This window comes from Pristiophorus japonicus, chromosome 1, assembly GCF_044704955.1.
Source record: "Pristiophorus japonicus isolate sPriJap1 chromosome 1, sPriJap1.hap1, whole genome shotgun sequence".
Classification (NCBI taxonomy): Eukaryota; Metazoa; Chordata; class Chondrichthyes; family Pristiophoridae; genus Pristiophorus; species Pristiophorus japonicus.
This window is the reverse complement of record NC_091977.1, coordinates 121916275-121934643: the sequence shown is the minus strand read 5'-3', so window position 1 is coordinate 121934643 and position 18369 is coordinate 121916275. Positions and strand designations below refer to the sequence as shown.

General features: G+C 45.9%; 1 protein-coding gene across 1 annotated transcript in view; it reads right to left on the bottom strand.

Moving 5' to 3' along the window:
• The window catches only part of trpm6 (transient receptor potential cation channel, subfamily M, member 6), a 238131-nt gene that overhangs the window by 205116 nt on the left and 14646 nt on the right, over positions 1 to 18369 (bottom strand). Inside the window, exons 6-8 of the mRNA XM_070867525.1 lie at positions 17438 to 17651; positions 6679 to 6803; positions 5320 to 5491 (exon numbers count right to left, since the gene is read on the bottom strand). Coding sequence (XP_070723626.1) covers positions 5320 to 5491; positions 6679 to 6803; positions 17438 to 17651 — 511 coding nt within the window. The remainder of the gene's footprint in view (positions 1 to 5319; positions 5492 to 6678; positions 6804 to 17437; positions 17652 to 18369) is intronic.

The following is an 18369-nucleotide window of genomic DNA, read 5'->3' as shown; positions in this document are numbered from 1 at the left end:
TTGTAAGTCACCTTCCTAATGCCTGCCCCCCAACCTAGCCTCGGGCCATCTACCATCAATGGTGCTACCCGGCGCTGAGCTTGCGGCCAACACTTCGCCGTAGGCAATTCGGCTTATCGAGCTGTGCCTGGTCTCCAATTGTCTTGGACCCCCTAGCCACTGGACCAAGACCTTGCTCAGCTAAGCCTGTGCGGTTGCCGATGTGCAGCGGCCGCCCCACGTTAAAAGAACTCACGTACAGGCATCTTCCACTTCATCAGTATGAAGTTCTGGACCTGGAACGTCAGGACCCTCATGGATAATCCCAACAGCAAAAGACCAGAACGCCGCATCGCCATAGTTGCCTGGGAACGCAGGCGTTTTGACATTGACATCGCCGCCCTAAGCGAGACCCGGCGGGCAGGGGAAGGCCAGCTGAAAGAACATGGAGGTTACATCTTCTTCTGGAAAGGGAAACCAGAGGCAGAACGCCGCTTTCATGGAGTCGACTTTGCCGTCAAGAATGAGCTGGTTGGCCACCTCAAAGACCCCCCCTGTGGGGTTAACCTACGCTTCATGACTCTCCGTATCACCCTATCTCGGAACCAATGTGCCACAGTCATCAATGCGTACGCCCCCACACTCGATGCAACGGATGAGGCTAAAGAGGGATTTTATTCCAACCTCGAGACATCCTTCTCCCACGTCCCCACGGGCAACAAATTGATCCTCCTGCGTGATTTTAATGCCAGGATTGGCAAAGATACAGCCCTCTGGGGAGGCGTGATTGGCAGAGAGGGGGTAGGGAAAGCCAACTCCAGCTGTACCCTACTCCTGACAAAATGTCTAGAACATGAACTCCTCATCACCAACACCTTGTTCCACCAGAGGGACAAATACAAGGCATCGTGGCAACACCCTCACTCCAAACCCTGCCACCTGCTTGACTATGTCATCATCCGAGCCAGGGATCGCAAGGATGTGCGCATCACCCGCCCCATGACAGGAGCTGATGACTGCGGGACAGACCACTGCCTAATCCAATCCATCATCAACATTAACATTGCCCCAAAGCAGAGGGAACAGCAGAAGCAGTTCCGCAAAAAAGTTAATGCCGGGGCACTTAGAGACCCAGCTAAGACAGCCCTATACAGCCAACGCCTCACAGCCAATCTGGCGTGCCTTGTTGACCCTGAGATGCTGAATCCCCATAGCGCTTGGTCTGCCCTCCAGGTCTCTATAACCAGTGCCTGTGAAGAGACACTTGGTCACTCAACCAGAAAACATCAGGACTGGTTTGATGAAAATGATCAGCAGATCAAGAACTAATAGATCACAAGCGCAAAGCATTTCTGTGCCTCAAGCAACAGCCCAACTCGGGAGCTGCAAAACAACATTACAGACGGCTCAAGGCTCAGGTCCAACAAAAAACTCAGGACCTAAAGAACAGGTAGTGGATGGCGAAAGCACAGGAGCTACAACAACTCGTCGACAGCCACGATATGCGAGGATGCAGTCATGTCCACCTATGGTCCAAACTCCCAAGGCCCCACCCCACTCCTGACCAAGAATGGGGAAACACTCATCAAGGACACCGAGGGAAGGAGCACTTTGAAGATCTCCTCAATCGAGACTCTGCCTTTGACTCGAGTGTTCTCGATTCCATCCCGCAGCATGCGACCTGCCACCACCTCAGTGAAACCCCAATGTTGCACAAGGTAGGCAAAGCCATAAAACAGCTTAAGAATAACAAGGCTACGGATGCGGATGGAATCCCTGCTGAGGTGCTAAAATATGGCGGAGAGGCGCTGTTGGCGCGGATACATGACCTCATCTCTCATCTGGAGGGAGGAGAGCATGCTGGGAGATCTGAGAGATGCAGTGATTGTGACCATTTTTAAAAATAGGGACAAGTCCGACTGCGGCAACCACAGGGGAATCTCCCAGCTTTCAGCCACTGGGAAAGTTGTCGCTCGAGTTCTCCTCAATCGTCTTCTCTCTGTGGCCAAGGAGCTCCTCCCGGGATCACAATGTGGATTTCTTCCCCTACAGGGCACAACAGACATGATCTTTGCAGCGCGATAGTTGCAGGAAAAATGCAGGGAGCAGCACCAGCCCTTATACATGGCCTTTTTCAATCTTACAACGGCCTTTGACACTGTCAACCGTGAGGGTCTATGGAGTGTCCTCCTCCATTTCGGATGTCCCCAAAAGTTTGTCAACATCCTTCGCCTGCTTCATGATGACATGCAGGCCATGATCCTTACCAACGGATCCATTACAGACCCAATCCACGTCCGGACCGGGGTCAAACAGGGCTGCATTATCGCTACAACCTTCGTCTCAATCTTCCTCGCCACCATGCTCCACCTCACAATCAACAAGTTCCCCGCTGGAATGGAGCTAAACTACAAAACCAGTGGGAAGCTGTTTAACCTACGCCACCTCCAGGCCAGGTCAAAGATCACCCCAACCTCTGTCGTTAAGCTGCATTATGCGGACGACGCCTGCGTCTGTGCACATTCAGAGGCCGAACTCCAGGATATAGTCAATGTATTCACTGAGGCTTATGAAAGCATGGGCCTTACGCTTAACATCAGTAAGACAAAGGTCCTCCACCAGCCTGTCACCGCCGCACAGCACTGCCCTCCAATCATTAAGATCCATGGCGCGGCCCTGGACAATGTGGACCATTTCCCATACCTCGGGAGCCTCTTATCAACAAAGGCAGGCATTGATGCAAAGACTCAGCATCGCCTCCAGTGTGCCAGTGTAGCCTTCGGCCGCCTGAAGAAAACAGTGTTTGAAGACCAGGCCCTGAAATCTACCACCAAACTCATGGTCTACAAGGCTGTAGTAATATTCACGCTCCTGTATGGATCTGAGGCATGGACGATGTATAGAAGGCACCTCAAGTCACTGGAAATATATCACCAATGATGTCTCCGCAAGGTCCTGCAAATCCCCTGGGAGGACAGGCGCACCAACATCAGTGTACTCGAACAGGCTAACATCCCCTGTATTGAAGCACTGACCACAATCGATCAGCTTCACTGAGCAGGCCACATAGTACGCATGCCAGATACGAGACTCCCTAAGCAAATGCCTTATACGGAGCTCCTTCATGGTAAACGAGCCAAAGGAGGACAGCGGAAACGATATAAGGACACCCTCAAAGCCTCGCTGGTAAAGTGCGACATCACCACTGACACCTGGGAGACCCTGGCCAAAGACCGCCCGAGGTGGAGAAAGTACATCCAGGAGGGCGTCGAGCTCTTCGAGTCTCAACGCAAAGAGTATGAAGAGGCCAAGCGCAGGCAGCGGAAGGAACGCGCGGCAAACCAGCCCCACCGACCCCTTCCCTCGACAAATGTCTGTCCCACCTGTAACAGGGTCTGTGGCTCTTGTATCGGACTGTTCAGCCATCAAAGAACTCACTTTGGGAGTCGAAGCAAGTCTTCCTCGATTCCGAGGGACTGCCTATGATGATGATGATTATTGCTGTTCTCTTTTTACAAACCCCCATTATTTCCTGGTTTATACTCCCAACTAACAGAGTTGTTACTGATAGGGGGCCTATAGACTACACCCACCAGTGATTTTTTTCCCCTTTATTATTCCTTATCTCCACCCAAACTGTTTCAACAGCCTGATCATTTGAGCCAATATCGTTTCTCACTGTTGCAGTGATTCCATTTTATCAATAGAGCTACCCCACCCCCTTTTCCTTTCTGTCTGTCCTTCCAGATTGTCAACTACCCCTGAATATTTAATTCCCAGTCCTGGTCACCTTGCAACCACGTCTCTGTAATGAATATCAGATCAGACCCATTTGTCTCAATTTGTGATGTCAACTCATCTATTTTGTTACAAATGCTACGTGCATTTAGACAAAGTGCCTTTAAATTTGTTTTTTTACCCATCCTGCTTATTTCCTCTCTCCTTCAAAGACACTTTCTTTATTTTTGCTTTCTAGTTCCAGCTTTCCTCCCCTCCCTACTGAATCTATTTTCAGGTTCCCATCCCGCTGCCAAGCTAGTTTAAACCCTCCTCAACAGCACTAGCAAACCCTCCCGTGAGGATATTGGTCCCGGCTCCATTGAGGTGCAACCCGTCCGGCTTGTACAGATCCCGCCTTCCCCAGAAGTGGTCCCAATGCCTCAGGAAACTAAAGCCCTCCCGCCTGCACCATCTCTCTAGCCATGTATTCATCTGCTCTATCCTATTTCTGTACTCACTAGCTCGTGGCACTGGGAGTAATCCGGAGATTACTATCTTTGAGGTCCTGCTTTTTAATCTTTCTCCTAGCTCCCTAAACTCTACCTGCAGGATCTCATCCCTCTTCCTACCTATGTCATTGGTACCGATGTGGACCACGGCCTCTGGCTGTTCGTTCACCCTCTCTCCCCAGAATTCCCTGCAGCCACTCAGTGAGATCCTTGACTCTGGCACCAGGGAGGTAACATACCATCCTGGAGTCACGTCTGCGGCCGCAGAAACACCTGTCTGCTCCCGACTATCGAATCCCCTACAGCTCTTCCATTCTTCTTCCTCCCCCACTGTGCAGCTGAGCCACCCGTGGTGCCGTGGACTTGGCTCTGGCTGCACTCCCCAGAGCCACCATCGCCCCCACCGCTACTCAGAACAGAGTAGCGGTTGGAGAGCGAGATGGACTCAGCGGACTCCTGCACTACCTGCCTAGTCCTCCTCTTCTGTCCAGGGGTTACCAATCCCTATCTGCCTGCATACTCTTAAGCTGTGGGGTGACCATCTCTAGAAATGTGCTATCCACATTGCTCTCAGTCTCACGGATGCACCGCAGTGACTCCAGCCGCCACTCAAGCTCCAAAACACGGAGCTCAAGTTGGTGCAGCTCGAGACACCTCCTGCACACGTGGTCATCCCGGCTGCGCAAAGCATCCAGGATTTCTCACATGCCATAGGATGTGCAATCCATGGAACTAAGCTGCCCTGCCACAGGAAAATGAAGTGTGAGGAAAGGAATGTTCACCACATCCCCAAACCCTGCACACCGATCCCCACACCCACCCCCCACACCTACACTACCCGCACCGCCACTTCCCCGCCCCCCACCCCACCCCCACCCCACTCACCTCCACTCTCTGCCTCAGGAAAGCTTGCAATATCCGGGGGCAACATAAATTGAGTGGAGACCAGGCAAAAGGATTTCTGGCCTTTGCACCCAGGGAATTGAGTGTTCCTCAGAGTCAATGGTCAGGAAAATGGGCCCCTACATGTGAGTGCAGTTTTTGGAGCTAGAAAAGGGAGGACTCACCTTCTCCACAAACACCAGCATAGTAATTGTCTGCGTGTACTTACGAGTATGGATTTTCTGAAGTGCAATGTATTTTTCCAGGTTTCTTCTTAGCTTCATTTCATTCCTGTATTTGCCAACAGTCCCATCATCTACCAGGATGAAGTGTGAATGCTTGCTATTTAAACTGGTCAGCTTGCTCAGGGGATTACCAAGCGTCTGGTAGGGACACACTACCTAAGGAAATACATTATACACAACCAGCTTAAAAACATTACAAAATCTTCAGTATTTTATTGCATGCAAACTGTCCAAAATTCCTATAACATAGAGATTTTTGTTGACAATACTTTAAGTTAAAGCAGCCACCATTAAACAATGTTATGCGGCAGCATGTATTTTAAATACATGCACAATGCTTCACTCAATAGTAGCCCAATGTTAGTGAAACTTTCAAAATTAGTGAAGAGCTGTCTGTGTTGCTGCCTGTTTACAAAATCCAAACCTTAAAATGCAGTGTAATGGATGCTAAAGCACATTTAACACTTTGATTTTCAAGATTAAAGATGTATCTTTGCATTGATTGTAGTTATACTGCTGCCAGTGTGAAGCTGAAGTCGGGTGAGTCTACATACTACAGATGGTTTCAAAAGGATTGTGCAAGCTGAGTGCAAATCAATTTCACATAAACTATCCCTGGTTCTTTATAAGCTATCTGGATTACAGCGAATCTAAGTGTATCAGTTGCATTAGTTGAAAAAGCACATACTCTTGGGTGTTTCTTTTAAAAATGTATATATTCACTGTTCATTTTATGGAGTGGTTTTGATTCATTTTTAGGTCCGTATTTGTGGCAGTTGTCAGTATAAGCATATCAGATACAGTAGCATAGTGATTATGTTACTGAACTAGTAATCCGGGGGCCTGGACAAATGATCCAGAGATGTGAGTTCAAATCCCACCACGACAGCTGGGGAATTAAATTCAGTTAATTAAATAAATCGGGAATTAAAAGCTGGTATCAGTAATGGTGGCCATGAAGCTATCAGATTGTCGTAAAAACCCACCTGGTTCACTAATGCCCTTTCGGGAAGGTTAATCTGCCGCCCTTACCCAGTCTGGCCTATATGTGAATCCAGGCCCACAGCAATGTCGTTGACTGCCCTCTGAAATGGCCTAGCAAACCACTCAATTTCTACAAAGTATAACAACATGGACTGCAGCGGCTCAAGAAGGTGGCTCACCATCAGTTTCTCAAGGGCAATACGGGATATGCAATAATAAATGCCAGCCTTGCCAGCGACCCCCACATCCCAAGAACGAATAAATCAAGATTGTATTAATTATAGTTAAGTGAATTATTGTCACAAACACTGCTTTATTATAAAAAAGAATGGCTTGATCGTCAGACACAGGTTACTTACATCTTGTCCTATCAAATCTTGGCGGTTTTCTATGACTCCCCAGGGGGTAATTCCTATTATGCAGATTTTTCGTAAATACGGGGAAGTGTGATCTCTTACTGCATCGCCAACATGTCTAGAAATTCCTAATTTAAAAATGCAACATTCTTATGTTAATTATCCCATAACTAGAAAGAGAAAAAGAACACAGTTGTTGCTTAACCTAATTAAAATACTTGATTGGACAATACCAACTTGTATTTATATAGCACCTTTAATGTAGTAAAACGTCTGAAAGCGCTTCTCAGAAGCGTTATCAAACAAAATTTGACACCAAGCCACATAAGGAGATATTAAGGCAAATGACCAAAATCTTGGTCAAACAGGTAATTTTTATGGAGCGTCTGAAAGTAGGAGAGACAGGAGAGAGGTTTAGAGAGGGAATTCCAGAGTTTATGGCCTAGTCAGTTGAAGGCGTGCCATAACATTAATGATCCTATCCTATCTTACATATCTAGAAATTCCTAATTTAAAAATGCGACATTCTTATGTTAATTATCCCGTAACTAGAAAGAGAAAAAGAATACAGTTGTCACTTAAACTAATTCAAATATTTGATCAGACAGCAACAACTTTCATTTATACAACACTTTTAACATAGTAGAATGTTCCAATATGCTGCACAGGTGCATTATCAAACACATTTTGACACCGAGCCACATAAGGGGATATGAGGGCAAAAGGCCCAAAGCTTGGTCAAATAGGTAGATTTTAAGGAGGAGCGAGAGCTAGGCAGGTGAAGAGGTTTAGGGGGGGAATTCCAGAGCTTAGGGCAACGCAGCTGAATGTACGGCTGCCAATGGTGGAGCGATGAATATTGGGGCTACGCAAGAGGCTGAAATTGGAGGAATGCAGAGACCTTGGAGGGTTGTAGAACTGAAGGGGTTACAGAGATAGGGAGGGGCAAGACATTGTAAAAAGTCTGACAATTCAGGTGCAAGGTGCAGAGTCCCCAAATGTTTAAAGGCACCAATACAAGTGCTGCTGGCACAGAGCAAGATGAGAGAGAGGTCCTGTTTTCAGATGCAGAAAGCAGGTGAACTAGGAGATCTAGCCAAGCAGAGTGGAAGGAAGTGGAGATGGTATTGTGCTATGTCCATGATCCTCTGCATGCTATTCAGTGCCATAAGATTAATGATCTTACCCGCCTACCATTAATAACCAGGAGATTTTAAAGGACCTTTACGGTATTCACTAAGGAGGACACAAACAACCTTCCGGATATAAAAGGGGTCAGAGGGTCTAGTAAGGAGGAGGAACTGAGGGAAATCCTTATTAGTCGGGAAATTGTGTTGGGGAAATTGATGGGATTGAAGGCCGATAAATCCCCAGGGCCTGATGGACTGCATCCCAGAATACTTAAGGAGGTGGCCTTGGAATAGCGGATGCATTGACAGTTATTTTCCAACATTCCATAGACTCTGGATCAGTTCCTATCGAGTGGAGGGTAGCCAATGTAACCCCACTTTTTAAAAAAGGAGGGAGAGAGAAAACAGGGAATTATAGACCGGTCAGCCTGACATCGATAGTGGGTAAAATGATGGAATCAATTATTAAGGATGTCACAGCAGCGCATTTGGAAAGAGGTGACATGATAGGTCCAAGTCAGCATGGATTTGTGAAAGGGAAATCATGCTTGACAAATCTTCTGGAATTTTTTGAGGATGTTTCCAGTAGAGTGGACAAGGGAGAACCAATTGATGTGGTATATTTGCACTTTCAGAAGGCTTTCGACAAGGTCCCACACAAGAGATTAATGTGCAAAGTTAAAGCACATGGGATTGGGGGTAGTGTGCTGACATGGATTGAGAACTGGTTGTCAGACAGGAAGCAAAGAGTAGGAGTAAATGGGTACTTTTCAGAATGGCAGACAGTGACTAGTGGGGTACCGCAAGGTTCTGTGCTGGGACCCCAGCTGTTTACATTGTACATTAATGATTTAGACGAGGGGATTAAATGTAGTATCTCCAAATTTGCGGATGACACTAAGTTGGGTGGCAGTGTGAGCTGCGAGGAGGATGCTATGAGGCTGCAGACTGACTTGGATAGGTTAGGTGAGTGGGCAAATGCATGGCAGATGAAGTATAATGTGGATAAATGTGAGGTTATCCACTTTGGTGGTAAAAACAGAGAGACAGACTATTATCTGAATGGTGACAGATTAGGAAAAGGGGAGGTGCAACGAGACCTGGGTGTCATGGTACATCAGTCATTGAAGGTTGGCATGCATGTACAGCAGGCGGTTAAGAAAGCAAATGGCATGTTAGCCTTCATAGCGAGGGGATTTGAGTACAGGGGCAGGGAGGTGTTGCTACAGTTGTACAGGGCCTTGGTGAGGCCACACCTGGAGTATTGTGTACAGTTTTGGTCTCCTAACTTGAGGAAGGACATTCTTGCTATTGAGGGAGTGCAGCGAAGGTTCACCAGACTGATTCCCGGGATGGCGGGACTGACATATCAAGAAAGACTGGATCAACTGGGCTTGTATTCACTTGAGTTCAGAAGCATGAGAGGGGATCTCATAGAAACATTTAAAATTCTGACGGGTTTAGACAGGGTAGATGCAGGAAGAATGTTCCCAATGTTGGGGAAGTCCAGAACCAGGGTTCACAGTCTAAGGATAAGGGGTAAGCCATTTAGGACCGAGATGAGGAGAAACTTCTTCACCCAGAGAGTGGTGAACCTGTGGAATTCTCTACCACAGAAAGTTGTTGAGGCCAATTCACTAAATATATTCAAAAAGGAGTTAGATGTAGTCCTTACTACTAGGGGGATCAAGGGGTATGGCGAGAAAGCAGGAATGGGGTACTGAAGTTACATGTTCAGCCATGAACTCATTGGGGAATGGCGGTGCAGGCTCGAAGGGCCGAATGGCCTACTCCTGCACCTATTTTCTATGTTTCTATGTTTTCTATGTTAGGGCTGCCCAAGCTTTTGACCATGGGCCAAAATGTTGCATGCCAGAAAGCCTCAGGGATCACCTATAAAGTTTGCATTAATTTGCATGTATCTAAAGTTGCTGATATCAGTAGATCTTGTTGTTCTTATTAGGATTTATAAATCTGCTCCTCTTTCTCCAACCAGAGTAGAATGGCCAAAATGACTGATATCTTGAGCCTAAAGCCTCTTGAAGGTTTTGAAGCAGAAGAATACTTAAAATCAATGAATTCCAATGGAAAAACTTGTGAAAAAATCTAGTCAGGCCAATTGCATACAGATATCAATGATCTGAGTACTTGCAGGTGAGTGCCCCTTGAAATAGCACTTCCAATTGTTATTTCATGCTTACACCGCCAGTAATAGAGCAGTAAATGCAGTAGTTCAGACCTGTCAGGGAAATGTGGTGATTTTATGGTATGTGTAGGCGGGTTGAGAGGCCGACCCACCACAACCCGACCAACAGTTACAAAGGCAATAAATGTAACCTCGTCATCATCATCATCATAGGCAGTCCCTCAGAATCGAGGAAGAGTTGCTTCCACTCTTAACATGAGTTCTTGGTGGCTGTACAGTCCAATCCGAGAACCACAGTCTCTGACACAGGTGGGACAAGTAGTCGTGGGAAGGGGTGGGTGGGACCAGTTTGCTGCACGCTCTTTCCGCAGCCTGCGCTTGACTTCTGCATGCTCTCGGCGACGAGACTCGAGATGCTCAGCACCCTCTCGGATGCACTTCCTCCACTTAGGGCGGTCTTTGGCCAGGGATTCCCAGGTGTCAGGGGGGATGTTGCACTTTATCAGTAACGTTTCTGCTGCCTACCTTTGACTCGTTTGCCGTGAAGGAGTTCAGAGTAGAGCGCTTGCTTTGGGAGTCTCGTGTCTGGCATGCGAACTATGTGGCCTGCCCAGCGGAGCTGATCAAGTGTGGTCAGTACTTCAATGCTGGGGATGTTGGCCTGGTCGAGGACGCTAACGTTGGTGTGTCTGTCCTCGCAGGGGATTTGTAGAATCTTGCGGAGATATCGCTGGTGGTACGCCAGCGACTTGAGGTGTCTACTGTACATGGTCCATGTTTCTGAGTCATACAGGAGGGCAGGTATTACTACAGCCCTATAGACCATGAGCTTGGTGGCAGTTTTGAGGGCCTGGTCTTCGAACACTCTTTTCATCAGGCAGCCGAAGGCTGCACTGGAGCACTGAAGTCAGTGTTGGATCTCGTCATCAATGTCTGCTCTTGTTGATAGGAGGCTCCCGAGATAAGGGAAGTGGTCTGCATTGTCCAGGGCCGCACCGTGGATCTTGTTTTCTGGGGCGCAATGCTGTGCGGCGAGGACAGGCTGGCAGAGGACCTTTGTCTTACTGATGTAAGCTACCTGCTGCTGGATGCCATTGATTAACCTACTGCGGTCAGTGCATAACTGCCAGTGACACCAGTCAAAATCCTCAAGGGCAGTCTTGGTGCTACCAATGCATAGATACCATTACATTTACTTTGGAGGGTGTCCTTGATGGCATTCTTGCAATTGGAGGGCAGCATTTTAGTAAATGCTGGAAGAAATCGACTGCTGCCAAGACTGTAACATTTTTTTTTAAATCATTCACAGTGTATTGACATCGCTGGCAAGGCCAGCATTTATTGTCCATCTTTAATTGTCCTTGAGAAGGTGGAGGTGAGGTGCCTCTTGGAAAGCTGGCATCCCTGTGGTGAAGGTATTCCCACAGTGCTGTTAGGGAGTTCCAGGATTTTGACTCAGGAACAGCGATATATTTCCAAGTCAGGATGGTATGGAACTTGGAGAGAATCGTGGAGGTGGTGATGTTCCCATACACCTACTGCCCTTGTTCTTTTGGAAGGTAGAGATCGCAGATTTGGGAAGTGCTGTTGAAGAAGCCTTGGCGAGTTTCTACAGTGCATCTTGTAGATGGTACACACTGCAGCCACGGAGCGCTGGTGGTGGAGGGAGTGAATGTTTAAGGTGGTGGATGAGATGCAAATCAAACGGACTGCTTTGCCCTGGATGGTGTCAAGCTTCTTGAGTGTTTTTGGAGCTGCACTCATCCAGGCAATTGGAGAGTATTCTATCACACTCCTGTCTTGTACCTTAAAGATGTTGGAAAGGCTTTGAGGAGTCAGGATACTTCTGACATGCTCTTGTAGCCACAGTATTTATGTGACTCGTCCAGTTAAGTTTCTGGTCAATGGTGACCCCAGGATATCGATGGTGGAAGATTCAACTATGGTAAATAAGAACATAAGAACCTAAGAAATAGGAGCAGGAGTAGGCCATCTGGCCCCTCGAGCCTGCTCCACCATTCAATAAGATCATGGCTGATCAGATCTTGGCCTCAACTCCACTTTTCTGCCTTCTCCCCATAACCTTTGACTCCCTTATTGTTCAGAAATCTGTCTATCTCCACTTTAAATATAAGAACATAAGAGCATAAGAACATAAGAAATAGGAGCAGGAGTAGGCCACCTGGCCCGTTGAGCCTGCTCCACCATTTAATAAGATCATGGCTGATCTGATCATGGACTCAGCTCCACTTCCCTGTCCAGTCCCCATAAACCTTTATTCCCTTATCGCTCAAAAATCTGCCCATCTTTGCCTTAAATATATTCAATGACCCAGCCTCAACAGCTCTCTGATGCAGAGAATTCCATAGATTTACAACCCTCTGAAAGAATAAATTCCTTCTTATTTCAGTCTTATTCTGAGACTCCCCTAGTTTTAGTTGCCTCTACGAGTGGAAATATCCTCTTTCCATCCACCTTGTCGCACTCCCTCATTATCTTATATGTTTCAATAAGATCACCTCTCATCCTTCTGAACTCCAATGAGTATAGGCACAACCTACTCAACCTGTTTTCATAAGTCAACCCCCTCATTTCCGGAATCAACCTAGTGAACCTTCTCTGAAAAGCCTCCAATGCAAGTATATCCTTCCTTAAGTACGGAGACCAAAACTGTACGCAGTACTCCAGGTGTGGCCTCACCAATACCCTGTACAGTTGTAACAGGACTTATCTGCTTTTATACTCTATCCTCCTTGCAATAAAGGCCAACATTCCATTTGCCTTCCTGATTACTTGCTGTACCTGCATACTAACTTTTTGTGTTTCATGCACAAGAACCCCCAGGTCCCTCTGTACTGCAGCACTTCGCAATTTTTCTCCATTTAAATTATAATTTGCTTTTCTATTTTTTCTACCAAATTGGATAACCTCACATTTTCCCACATTATACTCTATCTGCCAAATTTTTGCCTACTCACTTAGCCTGTCTATATCCCTTTGCAGATTTTTTGTGTCCTCCTGACAATTTTCTTTCCAATCCATCTTTGTATCATCAGCAAACTTGGCTACATTACATTCGATCCCTTCATCAATATAGTTTGTAAATAGTTGAGGCCCCAACACCGATCCCTGCGGCACCCCACTAGTTACTGTTTGCCAACTGGAAAATGACCCATTTATCCCGACTCTCTGTTTTCTGTTAGTTAGCCAATCCTCTATCCGTGCTAATATATTACCCCCAACCCTGTGAACATTTATCTTGTGCAGTAACCTTTTATGTGGCACTTTATCGAATGCCTTCTGAAATCCAAATACACCACATCCACTGGTTCCCCCTTATCCACTCTGCTCATTACATCCTCAAAGAACTCCAGCAATGTATTCAATGATCCAGCCTCCACAGCTCTCTGGGGTAGAGAATTCCAAAGATTCACGACCCTCTGAAAGAATAAATTCTTCCTCATTTCTGTTTTAATTGGGTGACCCATTATTCTGAAACTATGCCCCCTAGTTCTAGATTCCCCTACGAGGGGAAACATCCTCTCTGCATCTAATCTGTTAAGCCCCCTCAGAATCTTATACATTTCAATAAGATCGCCTCTCAGTCTTCTAAACTCCAATGTGTATAGGCCCAACCTGCTCAACCTTTCTTCACAGGACAATCCCCTCATCTCAGGAATCAATCTCGTGAACCTTCTTTGAACTGCCTCCAATGCAAGTATATCCCTCTTTAAATAAAAAGACCAAAACTGTACGCAGTACTCCAGGTGTGATCTCACCCACACCCTGTACAGTTGTGGCAGGACTTCTCTACTTTTATACTCTATCCCCCTTGCAATAAAAGCCAACATTCCATTTGCCTTCCTGATTACTTGCTGTACCTGCATGCTAACTTTTTGTGTTTCATATACAAGGACCCCCAGGTCCCTCTGTGTTGCAGCATTTTGTGATCGCTCCCCATTTAAATAATAATTTGCTTTTATTTATGGTAATGCCATTGTAGTCAAGGGGAGGAGGTTAGGCTATCTCTTGTTGGAGATAGTCATTGCCTGACAACTTGTGTGGCGCGAATGGTACTTGCCACTTATCAGCCCAAGCTTGAATGTTGTCCATATCTTGTTACATGTGGACATGGACTGCTTCATTTTCTGAGGAGTTGCGAATGGAACTGAACACTGTGCAATCATCAGTGAACATCCCCACTTCTGACCCTATGATGGAGGGAATGTTATTGATGAAGCAGCTGAAAATGGTTGGGCTTAGGACACTGCCCTGAGGAACTCCTGCAGCGATGTCCTGGGGCTGAGATGATTGGCCTCCAACAACCATAATCATCTTCCTTTGTTCTACTAGTCAACCAGTGGAGAGTTTTCCCCAGTTTCAAATTGAGTTCAATTTTACTAGGGTTCATTGATGCCACACTCAGTCAAATACTGCCTTGATGTCAAGGGCAGCCACTCTCACCTCACTTCCTGAATTCAGCTCTTTTGTCCATGTTTGGATCAAAGCTTAAATGAGGTCTAGTGTTGAGTGGTCCTGGAGGAACAAACTGAGCATCGGTGAGCAGTGTTTGTTAAGTAAGTGCCACTTGATAGTGCTGTCGACGACACCTTCCATCAATTTACTAATGATTGAGAGTAGACTGATGGGACGGTAATTGGTTGATTGTTTACTCATAAGCTTGTATCCCTCCATTGCAATCAGAATATTCCTCAATATGAATAGCTGGGTAGAAGAAACCTATTATCTATGTCCTCACTTAAAGATGTTGAAACTCTTTTAGAGTTTATCTGTAAAACAAAACATTAAACTGTGCTACCCGAACTGGGTGACACACCAGACATTTACAAGGCCCTTTTTTTCCTTTTTATTTGTTTTTTTTTGTGTTTTTCTTTTTTTGGGGTTTTTTTTTGGGCACTAAAATCACAATTTTTCCCCAGTGCCCCCTATAAAAGGGAAGGGGGACACTAAAAGCACTGGCAATTAAAACAAATTAAACTTTAAAACGTAAAATCAAATTAAAATTTGGTTGCCGGGCGTGATGATGCACTCCAGTCCCTCCGGTGCCCACCTCTCGAAGATGTTGAATAAACCCTTTTTTTAAGTCCAGGTGTAAGATTATCTCCACTCTTTTCATGCAAGATATTAAAGAAGTGTGAATATTTCAGACTGTAGTATGTGCACTGACAACAGGTTCAGCTCTGTGTAATCTGTAAGGTAGCAATCTAAGATGTTGCCGTAATTTGGTAGTAACATAGGATACTACTGTGTATGAAACATTTTGTTGTTGTATTGTATTAAACAGTTATTTTGTTTTAGTTCTGTCCAAGTGGTGTCGAACATTCCATCCCAAAATTGGCAACATAAACGGGTCAAAGTCTATCAGAGAGTGTGGAACTGGAGGGCTTGAGGACACTCATTGTAAGAGCCTAAGGTTATAGCAAGGAGAAAAGGCCTCTCAGCTCACCCAGCTCATCCTGTTATTTAAATCCATGTAGGTTAAAGTTTCTCACAGTTCTGCCTCACCACCAATTCTAAATCTTCTACTGCTTGTTGAATAAGTCTTCTACACAATCTGTTACTAATGTGGAAAGCAACTGGCCATGGCTTCTTCTGCCAATATGAATATGTAAATGAGTCAAAAGAAAAGTATCATATAAATCTTTGAGATAAGATAAACAAAGTACAATTAATTACCTCGAGACAAACCCACACTGAGGCCAGAATTTTACCAGCGCTGACAGGGCGGGGTCGGAGGCAGGTCAGGTGTCAAAATAGAAATGATTGACAGCGGGTCAGGAGCCCACTGTCCCCAATGGGCTAGTTCCCCAGGGGTCAGGTTTGTCAATGCTTAACAGACCCGACACCAAGTGGCAGAGGAAGCAATTTAGATCTTTAAAAGGTAGTTAAAAGCCAATTAAACACCATTTTGACCATTTTCCCAGTGTTTTCATGAGGATCACGGCGCTCTAGGATCACGTCACGTAAATAGGTTGGGTGTTCCATCAGTATCCATAGTATCCATTCATCTGAATAGTTGACAGCTGCAAATGTGGTATAAAAGCTACCATTTCACAGCTGTTCACTTTCCAATCGTAGAAGCTGGAGACTTCAGGATTTGGAAGGCACATTTGAGCATTGTGCAGGTTGGAAGTGTTTGGAATGAACTCTCTATCCACTGTCACCTCCTTGGAACAACCTCTCTCACCAACATCACCAGGCACACCAGCAACACCAACAACAACACCAACCTTCTCCGCAATCAACTGATGCTGCACAGGACACAGAGCATTAGCATCAGACCACATTACTGCCCAGGAGACCAGGGATGGCCTCACCATGGCTAGATTTACTGCACTTGGTGCTGCACACCCTGGCTGCTGTGCTAGGTTGGCAACACTCCACACCAGCACCATAAAGCAACCCTGCATTGCCCAAGGCATTCTTTTCACATTCATCATTATTGTGGGAGCTACCGTTATGTTTCACCATTCACTTCAACTCACTAAACCACTTCCAAAGGTGCACACAAATCTGTCCAAGAAGGCAAAGTGTGAAAATAAAGATATTTATGTTTGACACCACATTAACAGAAACATTATATAAACATTAGATAAAAGACCAAAGTGACTACCCTTGTGTGTTGTTAGTTGGTATGATTGCACCAGGATGAAGGTGAGTGTGAGGGGTGGCTAGTGAGATGGGGAAATGATAATGTGGATAGAGAGAGAGGGATGGGTGGAGGTGCAAGGTAATTTGGTGTGATTAAGGATGTGCAGGAGTAAGGTAGGGTAGGCAGAGGGATGGGGATGTGATGAGAGGCACAGCAGGATGAGGCTTTGAAGTAACGTTTCATCATCTGCTGAGATCATTGAAAGGTTTGCGCCATTCCAGCCAGGTCCTTCTGACGACATTCCTGCTTGTGCCCTCCTGAACAATGAGCAACCAGGCTGCGTTGGTCCCCTGGGGAGATCTCTTCTGCCCATTGAAAGGAAAGAGAATCTCCCTGCAAGCTGTGACTCCCCCCATAATGGAGGGAGTCATGGAAGAGCCTGGTGCAGCGTGCACTTTGTGCAGTGCTTGACAGTGATTGCAGCAGCTCACTGCTGTAGAACACTGACAGCACAACTGTCAATATCAATGTGGACTTGGTCCCTTTAAGGAAACCTGCTGATGATGCATCATCAAATGATGTCATCAGACCCGCTTCCTTTTAGTTGGCCAGGAACCTCGCTGGGCAGGCTTAACAAGCCCATCAAGGTAAAATCACTTGTAGAGTGCGGGATGGAACTGGCATCAGGCCAGGACCTTGCTAAAGAACCCAGTCGTGTCGCTTCTAACCCGGTAGGCGGAATCGCGACCTCAAAATGTACAAAATTACTATGCAAAATGGGCTGTAGGTTTTGAATACTGGTCCACGTCAGTTACGCAGTTAAATTGTTCTGGCTTTTTCAAAACCTCAAATGTGACAAATAGAACCCAATACCTGTGTTGATGCCCTCAGTCACTATCCAGGCCCCAGTCGTCTCAGCTGCTTTGATAAGTCCTTTCCCAAAGATTTGTTTCACTTTTGGAGGAAGTTCAAAGTTCTGGCTACCTCCATGGACAGATATCAGAAGCTTTGGAAGTTCCATCAGCCATTCCTTCAACATCAAATGGAGTAACTGGTGCAGTTCAGTATCATATGAGACTCTAATATACTGAAGAGAATTCACAATGGATACAAAATAAAGTACAATGAATTTGTTAGGAAATCTCCTCGGTTATTACTCAATATTATCACATTATAGGACTGATTATGTCATCCTGTTGCAATTTTGACAGAACCAGCTAGAAACATGTAACAGCAAGTAACCACATAAATATGTTTATTTAAGGCTGCATATGGGGGCAAAAATTAGTTCAGCTTTCTAAAAAGGTTTTTGATTACTTGTCAGCTTTTCAAAAGGCTGTGTAGGGGAAAGAAATAGCAAGGAAAGGCAAACCCAATGTGCAGGCAAGAAAGTGAGTTTTTTGGTAAGTCGGAACACTAGAGCACCCAAGCTGTGTTTGATGGTGAGCAATTTGGAAGATCTGCTGCAAGAGGTGGGTGTAAAGAAGGTTTCCTCTGTTTGGCACTTCAGGCTCTCGTATTGGACTGCTCAGCCACCAAAGGACTCACTTTAGGAGTGGAAGCAAGTCTTCCTCGATTCCGAGGGACTGCCTATGATGATGATGACTTCAGGACATCCTCCACAAAGACAACAGTGTCCCAGGCCTGGCATAAATTAGTAGTCAGCCTCAACACTTGGGAACAGATACAAAAGGAGACAGTATATATATTAAGAAACCTGTTAAGGGAAGACTACCCAACAGTAGCATGTGGCAAGCAAATAGCTCAATTATTCAGGCCACAAAGCATTGCCTGTCAATCCATTC